Consider the following 19,617-nt stretch of genomic DNA (forward strand, 5'->3'; position numbering starts at 1 on the left):
GAGCATTAATGTACTGCTAGAGCATATGGATCAGCCTTGCCCTCTGCTGTATGGAATTTCAGGCCTGCTCAAGTGGGTGTGTACTCGTCACCTTCTAGAGGCCACTAAGGAATATAGCTCTAGTTCATTGAAAGCTATTGTTTTCTGGAGCAGAAAATCCTGAATTCTCTCCCTATTGGCCCCTGTGAAGTTTATAGAACCACAGAAGCATTATGACTTGCATGTGATCATGCAGTTGCTCAGTGACAAAGTTACGGGTAGGGCCCAGGAGTCCTGCAGGCACTGGCCTGTTCTAACAACTATATGACATTTCTCATCGGTTTCAGCCCCAACTTTATATTTCAGAATTATTTATGCAAAGATAAAGCCAGTCACAAAAATACCTTTGTAGAGACAACCCATCTCCATTTAATTTGGAACTGCTGATACAAGTCTGGAGTCCGTTGTCCTCAGAGAGCATATTCCCAGCGATGGGCCCTGTTGCATTTGAAGTGAGTGCAGTACTTTGAAACGAAGATGAACAGTGAATCAAATCAGGCTGAAAGATTCAGGGTATTGACTACTTTCCATGGAACCCCACTGCAAAGACATGTTTATGTTCTGAAGTATTCCTGACGGACAGCTTGGAAGTCATGCACTAGCCTAGTTGTGGAAATCTAAATAGTTTCCTATTGTGCTTGACGTGAAATGCTTCCCAGATAAACAGTCTCCCCTTTCACCGAGGAAAAATGATACTTCTGTATATTCAGGATTGTAATCACAAGGGACTAAGTGGGGCTGCCACTTAGCCTCCATGAAGATGCTGGTTTCTGTGGGCATTGGGATATATTTAACCCTAGAGTATGTGTGTGTGCCAACAGCATTCAGAATGAGTTAGTTTTATTCAGTGAAACTGAAATATCTTTCTAAAGTGTAATCATTTTCTATATCCACATCTTTGTGCCTCTGTTTTTGTTACACACTTGGAATATAATGCACAATCCAGCTGGCTGAGTATTGTCCTCCTGGCTGAGTTCTGGAGGCAGAAAGCATCACTGACTGGCTTCATCCCTACTTGAGATATGGTCACTCTCTTCTGTGAAGCAGAAGCCTGCAGCATAGTGGTGGATTAGCCACTGGGCCAGAGGCCCATGCCCAGGGACCCCAGCCAACTGGGGGCTCCCGGAAGAATGGGCACCCCCCGCACCCTAACCCGCTCTGCCCGCCTGAGTTCAACACTGATGAGAGTTGAGGGCATCTAGTACCTCCCGTGATGGGGAACTCACCTCTGATCTGATGGTCAAACTCTGCTCATTTACATATATCAAAGGAAGAAGGCCATGTGGTCAGTCTAGCCCTTTACATTTCCATAGGCCATTTTTGCCCACACAACCCTTTGCTTATTCCTGTCCCAACACCTACACATCCGAATTGGGTAGTGAGACCTACAGTCTCCTCTCCACCAATGCATGATACTTTTCATAAATGTTAAATAAGAATTTTACATGTGCATCAAGGGATGATTATAATTCTGTGCTAGGGCACAATGATTTTACAAACCATGTGCATGTCCAGGTATTTAGGAAAGGATTCAGCATAAGGTGACAGTGACATGTATTGTTTGGAATAAATGCAGTTAGAAGAGTCAGAAAATCGCCTAGTGTTTACTTTGCTCTTCTTATCCTGGGAAAGCTGGGGAAAAGCTCAATGACACAAATCTTAGTGCAGTTTTCTCAACTATAGTTCTATGGTTCTGTAACTGAGGTGGCTCGCCCGGTGGGCTGGAGACCCTGGGGCTAAGCCAACCTGATTATAAAAAGAGCTCCACCTGGGGGGAATCAGGGATTCAGGCGCCTGGCTGGTGGGTCTTGTCCACATGCTCAGGGTCCACCTGATTGCTGCACTTGTGGTTGGGAAGGAATTTTCCCCCAGGTCAGATTGGCAGAGACCCTGGGGGCTTTCGCCTTCCTCTGCAGCATGGGGCCCGGGTCACTTGCTGGTTTAAATTAGAGTAAGTGCTGGATTCTTTGTAACTTGAAGTCTTTAAATCATGAGTTGAGGAGTTCAGTAGCTCAGCCAGAGGTTAGGGGTCTATTTCAGGAGTGGTCGGGCAAGGTTCTGTTGCCTGCAATGTGCAGGAGGTCAGACACTAGAGGATCATGATGGTCCCTTCTGGCCTTAAAGCCTCTGAGTCTAATGTCCCATAAAGAGCTGCTGTACAAAGAGGGAGGGCCAGGTTAAAGTGGTGACAATGCCCAGCTAGGGAAAGAGCTGGAGTAAGTGCCAGGGAGGACGCTCAGAGGAGGTAGGGGAAAGCTCTGGGAGAGACCCTGATTAAGCAGGGAAGAGACCGAGAGAGACCCAGAGGGGAACTTAAGAGGCTGGGTAGGAAGGGAAAACTCCAAGACAGCTAAAGGAGTAGAGCTAACTGTTCAATTCGGGGCCCTGGGCCAGAACCCAGAGTGGGACTGGGTTCCGTTCCCCGACTGGCCCCAAAGAAGGGGGAGTACAAGCCCGCTGCAAAGCTTATCAAGCCCAGCAGGGGGCTCCAGGCTAAGCCCTAAGACAAGCTGAGGAATAGCTCCAGAGATGGTGGAAGGATTTTGTCTGAGTTAGGGTCATTTGGGGACTTTCAGTTTGGATGGTTGTGACCCCAGAAGGGGTGGACTTAAAATGGTAACCTGGCCAGAGGGCTGAGTCACTGAAAGAGAAACCTGAGCAACCATTGGCAGGGGAGCAAGCGATCTGCTATGCCAGGCCTGGCCACAAGGGGACACCTAGTGGAGAGTGGATTCGTTTACAGGTTCGCAAAAGCTTTTTCTGGAGGAGAGTTTTCAAAATCACCTCAGAGATTTAAGAGCATAAGTCCCATTGCCTTTTAGTGAGATTTGGGCTCCTAAATCCCTAAGTATCTTGAAAATCTCCTTGTGTGGAAAGGTTTCAGATTAGCAGCCCTGTTAGTCTGTATTCGCAAAAAGAAAAGGAGTACGAGTAGCACCTTAGAGACTAACCAATTTATTTGAGCATAAGCTTTTGTGAGCTACAGCTCACTTCATCAGATGCATTCAGTGGAAAATACAGTGAGGAGATTTATATACACAGAGAACACGAAAAAATGAGTGTTATCATACACATTGTAAGGAGAGTGATCACTTAAGATGAGCTATTACCAGCAGGAGAGCAGGGGCGGGGCTGGGGGAAGAAAACCTTTTGTAGTGATAATCAAGGTGGGCCATTGCCAGCAGTTAACAGGAACGTCTAAGGAGCGGTGGGCGGGGGGGAGAATAAACATGGGGAAATAGTTTTACTTTGTGTAATGACACATCCACTCCCAGTCTCTATTCAAGCCTAAATTAATTGTATCCAGTTTTCAGAGTAACAGCCGTGTTAGTCTGTATTCGCAAAAAGAAAAGTCAAATAAATTGGTTAGTCTCTAAGGTGCCACAAGTACTCCTTTTCTTTTTGTATCCAGTTTGCAAATTAATTCCAATTCAGCAGTTTCTCGCTGGAGTCTGTTTCTGAAGTCTTTTTGTTGTAATATTGCGACCTTTAGGTCTGTAATCGAGTGACCAGAGAGATTGAAGTGTTCTCCGACTGGTTTATGAATGTTATAATTCTTGACGTCTGATTTGTGTCCATTTATTCTTTTACGTAGAGACTGTCCAGTTTGACCAATGTACATGGCAGAGGGGCATTGCTGGCACATGATGGCATATATCACATTGGTAGATGTGCAGGTGAACAAGCCTCTGATAGTGTGGCTGATGTGATTAGGCCCTGTGATGGTGTCCTCTGAATAGATATGCGGACACAGTTGGCAACGGGCTTTGTTGCAAGGGCAAGATTTTCGAAAACAAGATTCTTAAGTTAGATTCCATGATTCATATAAGGAAGCCCTTCTAGCAAAGGTGGGAGATTTCTGGCTGCTCTCTTGTTTGAGTTCTCAGCGTTGCCTATCAAATATACCAGCTGCCTGTCAAGATGGCAGTTGTTATACGAAGCACACTTCCACTAGCACTGTGGAATTGATTTTAGCTGACAGCTCTGTCAAGGGTTAGGGGCTGGAGCTTTGTGTATCTGAAACCTGAGTGGTCTTGCCTCTACCTCCTGGACAGCAGTGGAGGAACTGGAGAAACCTTGGGGTCCTAGTGTCCCCTCTCAGCCCAATGGGGTCAACACCCAGGATGGAAGGAGCGGCTCAAGTAGAGGGAAGGGGCCCATTGTTGGCTTCTACATCTTGAGTTAAAGGACTAAGGGCCAGATTTTTAAAATTATTTAGGCTCTGGGAGTTAGACATCTAAGTGCCTTTAAAAATCGGGACTTAAGTCCCCGAGCTGACAGATGTTGCCGAATCATGTCCTGTGTGGACTGAGAAAGTGTAGCAACCATTAAACAGTGGTAAATGTTGAGTTCAGATCCCGCATGCTACTATCGCTTGAGCTACAAGAGAATCTCCCTCATTGGGTAACAGTATAGGGCCTGGGACACTGAGTTAATTCCGTCCAACCGTGACAGTGATGCCAGTTTATTGCAACAATTTACTTTAAGAGAACCCTGTGAAACATAGAGGTCTGACTGGAAATCAGAGAGAAAATTTCACCTGAAAAGCCCTTCACCACCAAACAAACGTTGTTTTCGGGGTTACGTAAACAGATTAGCAGAGGCAATGCTGTGCACTGTTGAAAGGGAAATCTGAGCTAAGAGGCTTCCAGACTGTCCTGGCTTTGTACTACAGTACGACAGCTCAGCAGGGTGACTGCTAGAAACTAAGCCGAACGCCAGCCATACTTTCAGCGCTCGGCCGTGGTATTCGGGAGTGACGTCATACAGATTTTCAGCAGCTAAGTAGTGCCATGAATGAGATGCCAAGACACCTGCTCACACAACTGGCGCTTGGATAAAGCATTTTCAACCAAACGTCTGCTAAAAAACACACGCACTACAAGGAGGATGCTTCCGAAATGACATCATCGGCTCCGGGGAAGGACACCACAAGTGGTTTTCATTTGCCCAATGTTTCGTTTATTGCGGTATGGGGAAGAAAGCTGAACTTGCTTGCTTCCATCTCCGAGCAGAGATAATGAGATGTTGTTTTGGTTCAAAAACACATCACGAGCCGCGTGTCTTTTGTTCTCGTCAAACAGCTTCGGTGAAGTTTCCACCGTCCCCTCTCATCTCCTGTCTGATTACATTTTTTTCCTCAGCGAATGCAAGCTTCAGAGTGCACACAGGTCCCTCAATGATGATGGTGTGAACCCAGAGTAGGATGACCAGATAGCAAGTGTGAAAAATTGGGACAGAGGTGGGGGGGTAATAGGCACCCATATAAGAAAAAGCCCCAAATATCGGGACTGTCCCTATAAAATCAGGACATCTGGTCACCCTAACCCAGAGTGGCAACAGTGACTGCTCCTGATCCTCCCCTGAATCTTGGCAGCTTTGCGCTGCTTTACCAGCACAAAGCTGCCCCATGGCAGGCCCATCCAGTACAAGAATATTATCTCATGACGCAGCCATCATAGGGCTCCAACCACCCTCTTCCACCCAGCAGTCTGCAGCTGAGGGTGTGAGCAGGGGAAATAGGATAGGACTCCAGTGATCCCTGGCTGCTGTTGCTGACCAGCTCGAGTTACAGCAGCTCTGTGGTGGTCAGCCTGACACTCAGCTGGTCCTAGAATCAGGGGATTGGCTTAGAGCCACCTTTGCACTGCCTCCCTTCACCTGGCTCTGAGCTGTTCTTGGCGCCCCTTGGCAGGAGTGATGTGGATGTAAAACTGGTCGGAGTGAGAAGAGGATCCGTGCCAATGACGAGGAAAAGCATTTTTTGCTTGCAAAAAAGTGAAGCAGAGCCCGGTGAGTTGCTAAAATATGGTGCAACACTAAGCTACGAGCACCGATGTTAACCAGCACCTCAGAGGTGTCTCAAAAATACCCGCTTCTTGAAAGCGTCTGACCTGCTTCTGGTGAAAAGCCAAACAGCATATGTAAGGGACTAATCCTTTTAGGTTCTGAGTCCCTCTGGCAAGGTGCTGGGCACTCTCAACTCCCAGTCAGGTCACTGAAGTCAATGGGAGTTGAGAGAGCTCCTGAAAGCCACCTTAGGACCTTACAGCATCAGGCCTTCAGTCAAAAGCACCATGACAGAGTGCTATCCTCTACCAATCTTAGTCAAGATAGAGCTTTGCCATTAACATCAATGGAAGCAAGATCAGGGCCATTTACCAGAGCTTGGTTAATGGTGTATGTTGTAAGCAAGTGTGAAGCAGTGTACTACCCCTTTAAGGGCCAGGCGGTGGTTGGCAACCCGGGGATAATCAAGGAAGACCTGCCCTGCCCTGGGACTGGGCTATTTAAACAGGAACAGGCAGCTGAGTAGGAGGAGCGGGGCATAGAAGCTGTGAAGGCTTCAGAGGGTGGTGTTTTTTCTCTTTGGCTCCAGGAGACTAGTGTGACCTGACTTCGCGACTTTGTTTAGTGGAGCTGAAGTTTGGGAATTCTGCACCAGGGTCCTAATTAGCTGCTTATTGTAATTGCTTCTGTCCTGAAACCTTATTAGAAGAGGATGTGCTATTTTGTTAGTGTGTGTTGGCTCCTCCTTGTCCCAGGCTGTTAAAGCAAACCCAAAACTACCCCAATTCTGGGAAATTAAAGGAGGACCACACCAGGTTGCAAAGGGGCACATGGGGACGCCACATGACTTTACAGAAGGGGTTCCCAAACTTTTTGCTGGCACTACCCAATTTGAATGAAGTATTTCCTGCCAGGACCCCAGACAATAAAGAGCAAAATTGCATCCTCCGCACAGCGTGACCGTACATGCACTGTGTGTGCAATGTCATGCTGCATGGTGCATTTGCTCTACAAAATGGCCTCCTCTCCACAGTGTGACCTTAGATGTACAGTGCATGCGAGGTCATGCTCTGCGGAGGAGGTCATTTTGTAGAGCAAAAGGGCGTCCGCCGTGCATTGTGACCTCACAGGCACATTACATGCGAGGTCACACTGTGCAGAGTAAAATCCTCCATACACAAGGGATCGCCTCAGTCCCCTCTGTTGATGGTATGACTCCATTTGGGATGGCGACCCCCCCCCCACACACACACACAAGTTTGGGAGCCTCTGCTTCGCAGCAAAGTTATAAAATCTGATTTAATCACGACGGTTAAAAATTAGTCTTCCATTGCCAATAGCTCTGACCATGACCTAAAATGTTTGCCAGCCACTCAAGTTGTGTATTAAGCTCTATTCAGGTAGATTTGTATTTCTAATTAAAGAGGAGAATAAAGCAGGTATTTTTTTTTCTCAAGGACCTGGCAAAAATGAATATGCTTTCTCTTCCAGGAATTTTAATGAAGAATGGATTATTTTCTTTCAGAAAGATGTTTGTGTGTTGTCTGACTGCACTGTGCAATTTAGGGAGTTTGTGTTGACACAGAAAGGGAGCCTGTACAGTATATAGTATTTAAAATCAGTAAGCTTTAGGTTTGATAAAATAGCCTTGGCCCTTAAGGCCAAGGGAGTTTAGAGCAGGGGTTCCCAACCTGTGATATCTGCGCTACTGTTGGTCCATGAGCTTGAAGTTCACCCGTTCACCTGCAACAGTTTTTAAAGATGGTGATAGGTGAACGAATGGCGTTTGACAGCTGCTGGCTTAGACAACGTACTGCTGGGCTGCGCGCTGTGATTTAAAGTGGAGTTGCCTGCGGACGGTTTGAAGGGTCATCTTCTTACACTTGTCTAGGATGTTTGATAACTGTCTTGTTCTTTTCTGAGTCTCTCAGGTCCAGCGATAAAAAGATGTAGATGGGTTTCAGCAACATTTCTGAAGGGAGTCACTTAATCCCTATTTTTAGCTCAGCAGATAGGCTGTTTCACTGTGTAAGTCTTTCCCCCTATGGGCTGGAAAAGTGGATTTAGCGTAACTCAGATGTCAGGATCTTCTGACAGGGATCTGATTCCACCCTGCTGCCTACCATGTAATCTTAGTGGTCCCTGTCTCTCTTCTTCCGGAACTGAAAGCTGCTCATCTTTCATCCCATGTGTTTGAAGAGCTGGGTTCAGCAAGGTACTTAAACGGAAATTGCTACATTGGATCAGATTTGCGATCCATCTAGCACAGTGATACTCAGATCTCAATGGTTCAGGAGCCAAATTAGTGCTCAACATAACCCAGAAGAGCCTCAGGAGTGTGAATTAAACAGTATGACGGGGAAATATTTAGGTATAGAGAAAAGGAGTACTAGTGACACCTTAGAGACTAACCATTTTATTTGAGCATAAGCTTTCGTGAGCTAACGAAATACTAACCTAGTATCAAAATGCCATGAAATTAGAGATGGAACAGAACCAAACTCACAACCCAGAACTTTAACTCTGGATCTGGGGGACCTCAGTTTGGCAGATTGGGCCACTGTGAGTGTGAGTTATATGACTTTTAAAACATAGTGAACTATGTGCTATGAATGGTATTGTCCAGCATCAGAAAAATTCTGCTATCTAATATGACATCATCCTCACTAATACTGAAAGTTAGTGCTCCGAGAGCTCATAGGGGGAGGAAGTAGTGATTGCTTAACCCGACAATAAATTCATCATTCTTCTTTATTAAAGTAATACATGTGAGTATTCAAAACTCATGTTAAAAGGAAAGAAGTTGTATATTCTCTGTTGCTACTAATCTTTTTCAAGCCATAGCAGAGCAAAATGGATGGGATAAAGTTTGAGAGGAATGTTCTTGTTTAATAAAATGTAAAACTAGAATCTTCAACTTTAAACAACAATGTTCTCCAATCCTCCACATTCATAGAGAGCTCTGAGTGAAATAAATTTCCATCCCATGGGAAATTCTGATATTTCAGCATTTGGTTTTGTATTAAATCAGGACAAAAACCTGGAATATCACCATTGTTCATGGAATAAAATGTTCTGAAATTGTTTTAGAAATGATGAAATATTTCAGTTTGTCAGCTCAACTTTGAACTGTTTTCCCATATGGTGGTGCATTGCCTCATGGGAGCTGTAGTTTGGGTCCGATGCTGCCAAGCTCCCACTATGGACTAGGCTCCCTGGCCGGATTATATCTCCCAAAATGCACATGCAGTCGTGTGACTCCAATGATCCATCACACCACTCAGAGAAACTTTGTGGCATTGTCGATGTTCTCTAGCCAGGGAACCCAGCCCAGAGAAGAGAATGGGGGCATCAGACCTTTGAACTATAACTCCCATGAGGTGATATGACACTACAGGGGGATGCAGTTTAATGTTCAAGAACTGACTTGAAACCAAACAGTTCAAGTCAGTTCAACAAACCAAAATATTTCAATTCAGGTCAGATTGGAGAAATATTTCTTGTTGGTTTTCCCCCCAGAAAATGAAAACAATTTCGCAAAGTTGGTATTTTCCGGCAGAAAATCTTGATGTTGTGGAAACTTGCATTTTCTGTCAGAGTGACACAGGTGGGAGAACTCCAGGACAGCTGTAACAGTCAAAGCGGTGTGCTTGTCCTGCATGGATGTTGGGGGTAGGATTTGGAGAGCCTGCGACGGGGTTCCGTACCCCCTTTGCATGCTCTGGTATGGCCTCTTGTTCTCAACAAGGTTTTGGGGGTGGGAACAGGACATTGGAAAAGCAGGACAACCATGTGGCTCCAACACCTCCATCACTTATCACACAGAGCTGATATCCTGAGGCAGTAGTATCGGGCGTGCTCAGTCTCCACTACAATTCAAAATTATACTAGGAGCCAGATCTTCATTTGCACTGAGGTCACAGCTCTGCACAGGCACGGACCTTCCCTTTTCAGGGTGGGTGCTCCACCCTCGCTCCGTCCCGAACCCCCCCTCTCCGCCTCTTCCCCCCAGCACCTCCTGCCTGCCGCCAAACAGCTGGTAGGTGGAGCCCGCTGAGCAGCTGATTGGCTGGGTCGGCCAAGCGGCTGATTGGCAGGTGGATGGTGGGTGCTGAGCACCCACTTTTTTTTTTCCATAGGTGCTCCATCCCCGGAGTCACCCATGGAGTATGCAGCTCTGACAGTGTAAGAGGGCCTTAAGAGAGGTGTGTATTTCAATAACAACTTCCAGAGCAGTGTAAAGGGTCCTTATGTGAAAATTCAGACCTAGCAGTACAAAAGTCCTAGGAAATCACTAAATACTATGTAGGCCTTATTCTCATTTACACCACAACTAGAGGTGGGGGGAAATTTTATGACCAAAACTTTTTTCAGCAAAAAATGCAATTTGAGTAATTCACAAGTTCATGTTGGTTTTTGCCAGAGTGTTTGTTTTTGGTGGGGGGGGAGAGGAAATCCAACAATCTCAGAATGTTTTGATTTGACATTCTTGTGCCCATCTACTTGTCCTGATGCTTCTTTAACACAATTGTCAGCTAATTTTTAATCGCAGAATCTTTATGGTGGCCACAGAGTAGAGCAGGAGGAAAAACTGGGAAAATCCCAATGCCTCTGTCGCATGCAGGCAGAAGATGAAGGACACGTGTAAGTGAGCAAAGAATTCTTGACTTGACAAACATTCCCAAACTGGAATTTATGAGAATCCAGATACAATAAAATGATATTAGCTAGAATTTGGCTGTACTCTGCGCAGCAGTGGAATGATGGCATGGAGACAAAGCTGCCACATCACACATTCCTTGTTTTTACCACAGCTTCCCTATGGAGGAAATGAAATCTTTCATCTTGTTGGTTAATCTGTAATATAAAGAAACTGAGAGAAAATCACTAGATTTGGAAAGACTAGGGAGCATATGACAGCTTTGCAAATCAGGAGTTTCCTTCACCCAAGCTAAAAAGAAGAGATGCATATAGCAAATTGGCAAGCTGTGTTTTAAAAGGTTCTCTGTGCATCTTCGGGAATATAAATACTTCAGTAAAATAAGGGAAAACTGGCCTTAGATTTTGGTTGTGTTGAAGCTTAAAGTGTGTTTGTGTCCAGAACAATGTGTAAAAGTGTCATCTGGCTGAACATACCTGCTTCCATTCTTAAATCAATAGCAATTGCATAGGCCAGGATGAATTTTCCTGTCTGCGTCTCTGAGTCCTATTTTCTGACTTACAAGCAAAACCAGCACAAAACTCCTGGCTCCATTGAAATCAATGGAGGTTTTGCCATTGTCTTTAACAGGGCTAGGATGTCACCTGTGGTTTCTATTACTGTTAACACTGAGGAATTCAAAGCAGCGCTGGGACAGTGAGGGTAGTCTACTCTGCCTTGATACTTCCTTAACACAATTGTTGGCTGATTTCTAACTGCAGAATCTTTTCTGGTGCTGGCAATGTGGCAGGCAGAAAGAAACCAACTGGATTTTCAGGCCTCGGGTTGAGTTAGTAGCACCATCAGTTAGAAAAGAAGCAAAGCAAACAAATCAGATCTGGAATCATTGAGAACGGTTGTATGTGGAACACCAGGATGTTACTTGTACAGACCCACTTTTCTGTCTACAGCTGTGCTAGGTGTTTAGTACGGCCTGATAATGATTTAAAAATCAAAGGTGAATAGCAACAAGCAAAGAGCCCAGAGAATAGGAGTGAGAACTGCAGAAGCACAGCAATGAAGCAGATTAATCTCACCCGAAATATCAGCATGGCAATTTTTGATCAACCCTTGTACAAAATTGAGAGCAGTAAAGCTACCAGGAACAAAGTGTGACACTGGGACCTCTGTCTTTGCCTAGTTTTACAGAACGAAAAAGACTAATTCTTCCCAGAAGAATCAAGCACAGAAGAATCAATCTTTCTCATATCCTGGGAGCTAAACTACAAAGAGAATGTAATCATATGTTTCCACCTTCTATCACCTTGATTTCATGATTCCTCAGGCCTTGGTTTACAGAATCATTGTATAAGGTCAGGTCATGCTCTTGGTGTGGAAAACTCATCCATGGTCCAAGAAAATCCATGAGTTTCAATTTTCAGAAATTCCTGCAGATCATCCCACAGGGAGAAGCAGGTTTGGGAAAGGTGGGCGCTTCCAACCTGGAGGTGTGTCAAGAGCCTCATGGAAATCCCATGAGACATGTGCGGAACATTTGTGTGTAGGTGTGGAATTTTTTGACTGTTCTTAGGGAAAATACCTCATGGTCTCAGAAAATGAAAACTTATCCTTGTTTTCTTCTCTGTCTCTAAAAATAACCTTGAAAAATTGCCTGGTTAATAATGGTGAAAGAAAGAAAAAAATCTACAAGGGGGGGTTACTTATTACATAGATGGCTCTGCTAATGCTAGTGAAGGAAGCTAAGAACTGAGAGAAAGCAGAATAATAGGAAAAGAACCCATCCAACAGTCAGTGAATCTAATGGTAGACTCACTCCACTTGTAATCTAATTGCAGCCCAGTTCTTTTTAAAAATAAATTGTTTATAAAATCAGAAAATAAAGAAATGTGCAAACCCTTCATGCAGGGCCAAAGCCTATTGAAATCAGCAGGACGACTCCCATTGATTGACATGAGTGTTACCATGGTTTGACAAAATAGCTTACAAATGTTCATATAATATAGTTGGATTAATTTTCCGTATTCTGTTAGACTACATTTTTTGTTTACATTTCTGGTTAAATATGTTTGGGATAGTAACCAGATCTGGAAAAAAAAACCCCATGATCTCTAGAATTTATTACATCAATTTCAAAATAGTTTCATTCTTATGCTATTAAAACATGCTGAACTAGCTTGTTGTTGTTGTATCTAATTTTTAAGGATTTTGTTTTTGCTTGAATGGTCTCCTGATTATATTTCCACTTCTAAGTGAGAGCCGTGACAAATACTTGAGTTTATGGCCATTTTTCCACGAGATGTATTTCCACCTCAGATTCCCGGTATTTTATTTTCTAGCTTTGTCATTCCTGGAGCCATTTTCCACTGGTCTTTGAAGGGGCACATGTCACAGATCTAACTCTGCAAAGCACACACTGATCTACTAGGTCTTAGTGAGACGATTACTGATACAACAGTAATGGAACAAATATTAACCAAATGTAATATACAGCTCTCACAACTCAGCTGGTCCCAGTACACCAGACACTAAAAATGAGAGTGGTTAGGTTTATGACCCTCTTTAGGTTACAAAATTTTGTAATTGCTCCACTATTTATTTATCCTCTTGTTGAAGAATGTTCCAGAATATCGAGTTTACAACCCATGGGTTGTGTAACAGTGGTGGAAGGAATTACGATTGAGAGTTTCAAAACTACCAAAGGGATTTGGTTGCCCCATTAATTTTAATAGGGATAGGTCATCCAACTCTCTGAAAAGCGTTTCCAGAATTTCAGCCTACAAAGTTTCCTCTCTACCAGCTCCAATCTTCTAGGAATTCAGAACATTATGAGCTCTAGAAACAAGGGAGAAGGTGACACAATCTGGAAATGCTGGGTTCTGATGCTTCAATGCACCTTCAAGAAACCATTCATAGATTTCAAGGTGAAAAGGGACCATTATGATCATCTAGTTTGACCTCCTGCATAACACAGGCCAGAGAACTTCCCCATGCATGATCTGCACTTTCAGATCTTCTCCTTGTAGAAATGAACATATATGGTAGTTTGTTTGGTGTGTACAGGTCAGGCATCAGATGAAGAGATTATTGTGGTGACCTTTTTGCAGATTGTTCAGAATACTGGAAACATTTTGGGAGATGTGGAAATAACCATCAATAGAAAAGTTCCACAGAAATGTCATGTAACTCTGCTATAGGGCAATGCTCAGTTTTAATGTATATGCATACGCTATCTCTCTTAGGTACTTAGTTGCATGGTACACTGTCTTATAGTAAGTGAGCTCCTCACAACGTTTAATGTATTCATCCTCACAACAGCCCTGGGAGGTAGAGCAATGCTATTATCCCCATTTCACAGATGGGGACCTGAGGCACAAGAGGGACTAAGTGACTTGCCCAAGATTCCACAGGAAGTCTGTGGTGCAGCAGGAAACTGAATCCAGGTCTCTCTCTAGTCTTAGGCTAGTGTCCTCACCACTGTATTTAATAACTTCATGCCTCATTAGGTACATTTGTGTCACTTCTTGGCATCCTGCCTTCACCCTGCTTGAGTCCATCTTCTCTGTCTAGACCTTTGCATCATACTTATCTCTGTGGTATCTCTTAATATAACTGTGCTTACCATGCTTAGTGGCTATATAAACAAACTGGTATGTTACTATTTTTATCCCTGTTACTATCACAGTAAGATGAGCATAAATACTCAGGTTTCAGAGTAACAGCCGTGTTAGTCTGTATTCGCAAAAAGAAAAGGAGGACTTGTGGCACCTTAGAGACTAACCAATTTATTTGAGCATAAGCTTTCGTGAGCTACAGCTCACTTCATCGGATGCATACCATGGAAACTGCAGCAGACTTTATATACACACAGAGAATATGAAACAATACCTCCTCCCACCCCACTGCCCTGCTGGTAATAGCTTATCTAAAGTGATCATCAAGTTGGGCCATTTCCAGCACAAATCCAGGTTTTCTCACCCTCCACTCACCAGCAGGAGAGTGAATTTGTGTAGGGGGGTGGAGGGTGAGAAAACCTGGATTTGTGCTGGAAATGGCCCAACTTGATGATCACTTTAGCTAAGCTATTACCAGCAGGACAGTGGGGTGGGAGGAGGTATTGTTTCATATTCTCTGTGTGTATATAAAGTCTGCTGCAGTTTCCACTGTATGCATCCGATGAAGTGAGCTGTAGCTCACGAAAGCTTATGCTCAAATAAATTGGTTAGTCTCTAAGGTGCCACAAGCACTCCTTTTCTTTTTTCATAAATACTCAGAGTAGCACACTGAGGATTTTGGGACTGATCCATAGCCCATTAGAGAGAAAAGGCTGGTGTGGTCATATCTTTTATTGGACCAACTTTGTAACTCTTCTCAGTCTACTTTGGAGCATTTTTGTATCTTTTGCAAGCTTTGTCAGCTCCCTTTTTCCAGATCATTTATGAATATGTTAAATAGCACTGGTCCTAGGGTGACCAGATAGCAAGTGTGAAAAATCGGGACAGGGAGTGGGGCGTAATAGGCATCTGTATAAGAAAAAGACCCAAATAGTGGGACTATCCCTATAAAATCGGGACATCTGGTCACCCTAACTGGTCCCAGTACAGATCCTTGGGGGATACCACTATTTACCTCTATCCATTGTGAAGACTGACCATTTATTCCTCCCCTTGGTTTCCTATCTTTTGACCAGTTACTGATCCATGAGAGGACCTTCCCTCTTATCCCATGACTGCTTACTTTGCTTAAGAGCCTTTGTCGAGGGTGCTTGATGAAGGCTGTCTGAACTTCCAAGTACACTGAATCAACTGGATCACCCTTGTCCACATGCTTGTAGACATCCTCAAAGAATTCTTATATATTAGTTAGGCATGATTTCCCTTTACAAAAGCTGTGTTGACTCTTCCCTAACATATTGTGTTCATCTATGTGTCTGACAATTCTGTTCTTTACTACAGTTTCAACCAGTTTTCCTAATAATGAATTTAGGCTTATCGTCCTGTAATTGCCAGGATCACCTCTGGAATCTTTTCTAAAAATTGGAGTTATATTAGCTATCCTCCCGTCATCCGGTACCGTATTTAATAGTTCTGCCATTTCATATTTGAAATGTTGTTAGACACTTACAATACCTCCTACCCTTCTGGGGGTAGCTTTGCTTTAACAGTGAGTACAGGGATCCCTATCTATCTCTTACAATCTTGCATGGGTTTGGGGAACGTAATAAATGTTTTTGAAGATTTTGAGATTCTTCAATGAAAGACCCCACAGAGGTGCAAAATGTTTTTATTAATGTTCTCAACATGAGTCATGAAGCAGAATCTCATTGGGACAAGTTCTGATGCCCATATACTGAGTAATAGTTCACTCCGTGGAGTAAAGTGCTACTCGGCATGAGTAAAGGTGTCAGAATTTGGCTCATTGACATTTTGAAATGTCAAGAAATATCAGCTGTTTTTAGAATTCATAACAAGCCTAGAGAATTTAGTGAGAAGCCTCTTGGTTAGGTGTAAGAGCATTATTGAGCTTTGAAGAGTCTCATTATTGTTGCCTTTGAATGTCAAAGTTACTGTGTCTTTATTAATAAGTCTTCTGTAAGCAACAATGAATGCCTAGTAGCAGTGAGGATCCAGATGAGTGACATTGGAAAGACTTTTAGGGGCAATATGAGATAGTGGAAAGTGACTTTGACTGTTCAGAGTGCTGTCTTAATGGATTTAAGAACAAATTAGCTACTAATAGTAGTAGATATGAATCTTTTTTTGGACTAGAACAAAATGTTCCATAATGAAACATGTGGTTTCACTTTGAAGCACATTTTGTAAATTGTCACCAGTGAAGTTAAGAATTTTTTGTTACTCACTGGTTTCACTCAGGAGGCAAAACTTTTAACTGGGCTTTAACTGTTTCTGTCAGAAAAGGCACAGCTTCAGTGTAATACAAATAGTTTTGCAGGCCACATTGACTATGCGTTTCATGCCACTTTTTTCTCGCTGTACCCTTTGGACCACTCTTGGGATAGATGAAGATTCGATCTCGCCCCAATTGAACCTTCGCTCAAATCTCAAATCTAACGTGAACTTTTCTTTAAGTTAGGAAAAGTTTCCCTTTGGTTTTGTATTATTTGTGTGCCTTTGTTTTGGGTACCTTAGCATTTCCATGAGAGAGAGGCTGTTGTATTGTGTTTCTAACCTGACCATAAGCAAGAATTATTAAAACTCTAGCAAAACACAAAACAAAAACACACACAACAACAACTGACATTTCTCATAGCTGTTCCAGCCAAAGTGTACAGCTGCAAGAGGTGGAAGTAGTTCAGATGGCCATGGTGAAGGGACTCAGTTGACCTGGGTTCAAATCCCAGCACTAGGATAGACTTCTTATATGACCTTGGGCAAGTCACCTAACCTCTCTATGCCCTATGCATAAAATGGGGATAATAATAATTAATAATACTTGAACCTGGGTCTTCCACATCCCAGCCTGCAGTCCTAACTACTGGATCATCCTTCCTCAAACATAATAAGGTTCTCCCATTGCTAGTCCAAATTTGGCTGCCCAAATATAATTACTGTAAGAGTCAAGAAAATGGTTGTTTGCTACAAAATGCATTTTCTTCTAAAAGTGAAAGAAAGAAGGGAAATATCTTTCCACCCTGTATGCACCTTGACCTCAACAAAGGTAACCGCTTGTTAACAATAGTGTGATTTCCCACAGTGACGGAGAATCCGCCACAGCCTTTGGTAAGCTGTTCCAATGGTTAATTACTCGCACTGTTAAAAATTTGCACATTATTTCCAGTCTGAATTTAGGGTTCAAAAAAGAACTAGATAAATTCATAGAGGACAGGTCCGTCAATGGCTATTGACAATGGGCAGGAATGGTGTCCCTAGCCCCGGTTTACCAGAAGCTGGGAATGGGTGACAGGGGATGGATCACTTGATGATTACCTATTCTGTTCATTCCCTCTGGGGAACCTGGCATTGGCCACTGTCAGAAGACAGGATATTGGGCTAGATGGACCTTTCGTCTGAGCCAGTTTGGCCATTTTTATGGTCTTATGTCTAGCTTCAACTTCCAGTCATTGGATCATGTTATACCTTTTTCTGCTAGATTGAAGAGCTTATTATTAAAGGTATCTTATATCATCAGGTATGGGAAGTACCACACTTGTGCCTGGCCACTGCATAGAGGTAAAAGTTAGACCTGTGAGGAAAAAGGTTTTTCCATCCCTTGAACATTTTTGAGATTTCAATTTTTTTCCTGTCCCAAACAGGAATGAAAAGTCAAAGTCTTGACTTTTTCTGTAAAATGAAAACCTGAGAGGTGGAGGGAAAGTTTGCAGGTCAGTTGAACTATTTCATTTAGATGATTTCAAAATCTTTTGTTTTGATTTTGACCTTTTTAATTTAATTTTGTACTCCAATCGTCTTTAAGGTTTTTAACCAAAAAGATGTTTTGAGCCAGAAATCTTTTCCTTTCTAAAATATTGAAATGAAATGCTTAGACGATTTCAAAACTTCTTTCCAAAAATTCTTCAAGTTGAAAACTGTGTTGAAACGGACACTTTCCCATGGAAAGTTTTTGTTTTGACAAATTGATGTTGTCTGAGGGGGAAAAAAACGTTTAATCAAAAAATTCCCAACCCGCTGTAGGAAAAGCCCTTCGCATCCTCATGTGCCTTCACAGTGGCTGGTATAGTTCTTTCTATCAGGCTTTTGTTAGGATGGTCACCCATTAACATATTACATTTATATGTGTTTTGCAGCTCAAGGACAAAGAACACAAGCCCTTCTTCGGGAGGGTCCTCAGGAACAGCTGCATCTGCTGTCCATATTTTTGAGCCTGTACCAGTGTCTTCTCCCTCTTCGATTCCTCTTCAGTCAGATGAAGAAGACAGCCTTCCACCTCACCTCCTGCTACCAGATAGCATCAGCCAGCTGGAAGAGTTTGGCCGTCAGAAGAAATGGCATAAGAAGCAGCACAAACACCATCGCCAAAGGCAGTTCAATGACCTGTGGGTTCGAATAGAAGACAGGTGAGTCATTGCTATTACCCCAGCAACTTTTTCCTTCTCATTGTCTCAAGACTTGACTGTTGACCCCCACTGATTGGCTGATGTAACAAAGTCATGAGTCATGAGGGGACTCTGGGGGTAAGGAGTTGGGGCTGGAATGTGTGAGGATATATTTCAGGCATAGAGGGGGGAATATGGGAGTTGGGATGAAGGCTAAGCTGTTATAGATACATTGGATCCAAACTGGAAAGGAAAAGAGAGAGGTCGGCATGATGAGGTTTAAAATACAGGTATATAAAGGCCAGCTAACAAACCAAAGGAAATGAAACAAACATTATTTGGAAGTGGCTACCTATCTATCAATATAGCTGTTCATCTTAGGGTTACATACTGGTGCCCATCACAGAAGTATCTGACCGCCTTCCATCTAAAATTGATAGCAAAAGCATGGAGTCTCTGGTACTTCTCCCATGTTGGGGTGAAAACTGTGCTTTTCATTTGTGTATTTTGTAGGTTTTTTCGAACTATTTTATGTTGTGATTGGTTGATTTATCCATGTTACATGTTTTATTTCCTATTTTGGGTGGGTGCATGGACAGGTGAGGGTGTCACTGTTCTGAGTGTGACCTATGCTGTGGTGGAAAGGCTCTTTGGAAGAGGGAGGTTTTGCAGTGTCTCTTAAAGATGGTCAGAGTCTGGATTCTCCTGGTCTTATCTGGAAGTTTGTTCCACAGATGGAGCCGCTTTGTCCCCAGCTCTCATGCACTCAGTCCTGGCTTTTGTGATCTGAGTTATCCCAGAGAAGGGCAACCTCCTTGTTTTCCATTTGAAGGGTTCCAAGTCCTCCAGTGTCCCAGCATTCCATAGGACCGCCTGTCCCAGCTCAACATCATGTGGGACAAAAGGGTGTGTTAAACGCTCAGATCTGGTTGGGGTATGGGTGTTAGCCACACTCCCTGAATTATCTATAAATTCAGGCTAACGGACAGGATACCTACTATGCTATGTAGCTATGAGTTCAAACAGCTGGATGGAATTGGCTATTCTTTTTTTTTTTTATTTATAACTACCATTGCTTCCAAAAATGATTTTGAAAAGGATGGTTCCCCAGCTTAGT

At 43.3% G+C, this 19,617-nt stretch overlaps 1 protein-coding gene across 3 annotated transcripts in view; it reads left to right on the top strand.

The window, feature by feature from the left end:
- TRABD2B (TraB domain containing 2B) overlaps window positions 1-19,617 on the top strand; it is a 420,914-nt gene that overhangs the window by 377,988 nt on the left and 23,309 nt on the right. For all 3 annotated transcript variants that reach the window (XM_084637376.1, XM_084637375.1, XM_084637374.1), the window contains one exon: window positions 18,252-18,521. In XM_084637376.1, coding sequence (XP_084493502.1) covers window positions 18,252-18,521 — 270 coding nt within the window. The remainder of the gene's footprint in view (window positions 1-18,251; window positions 18,522-19,617) is intronic.

This window comes from Lepidochelys olivacea (assembly GCF_965140295.1).
Source record: "Lepidochelys olivacea isolate rLepOli2 genome assembly, chromosome: 8".
Lineage (NCBI taxonomy): Eukaryota > Metazoa > Chordata > Testudines > Cheloniidae > Lepidochelys > Lepidochelys olivacea.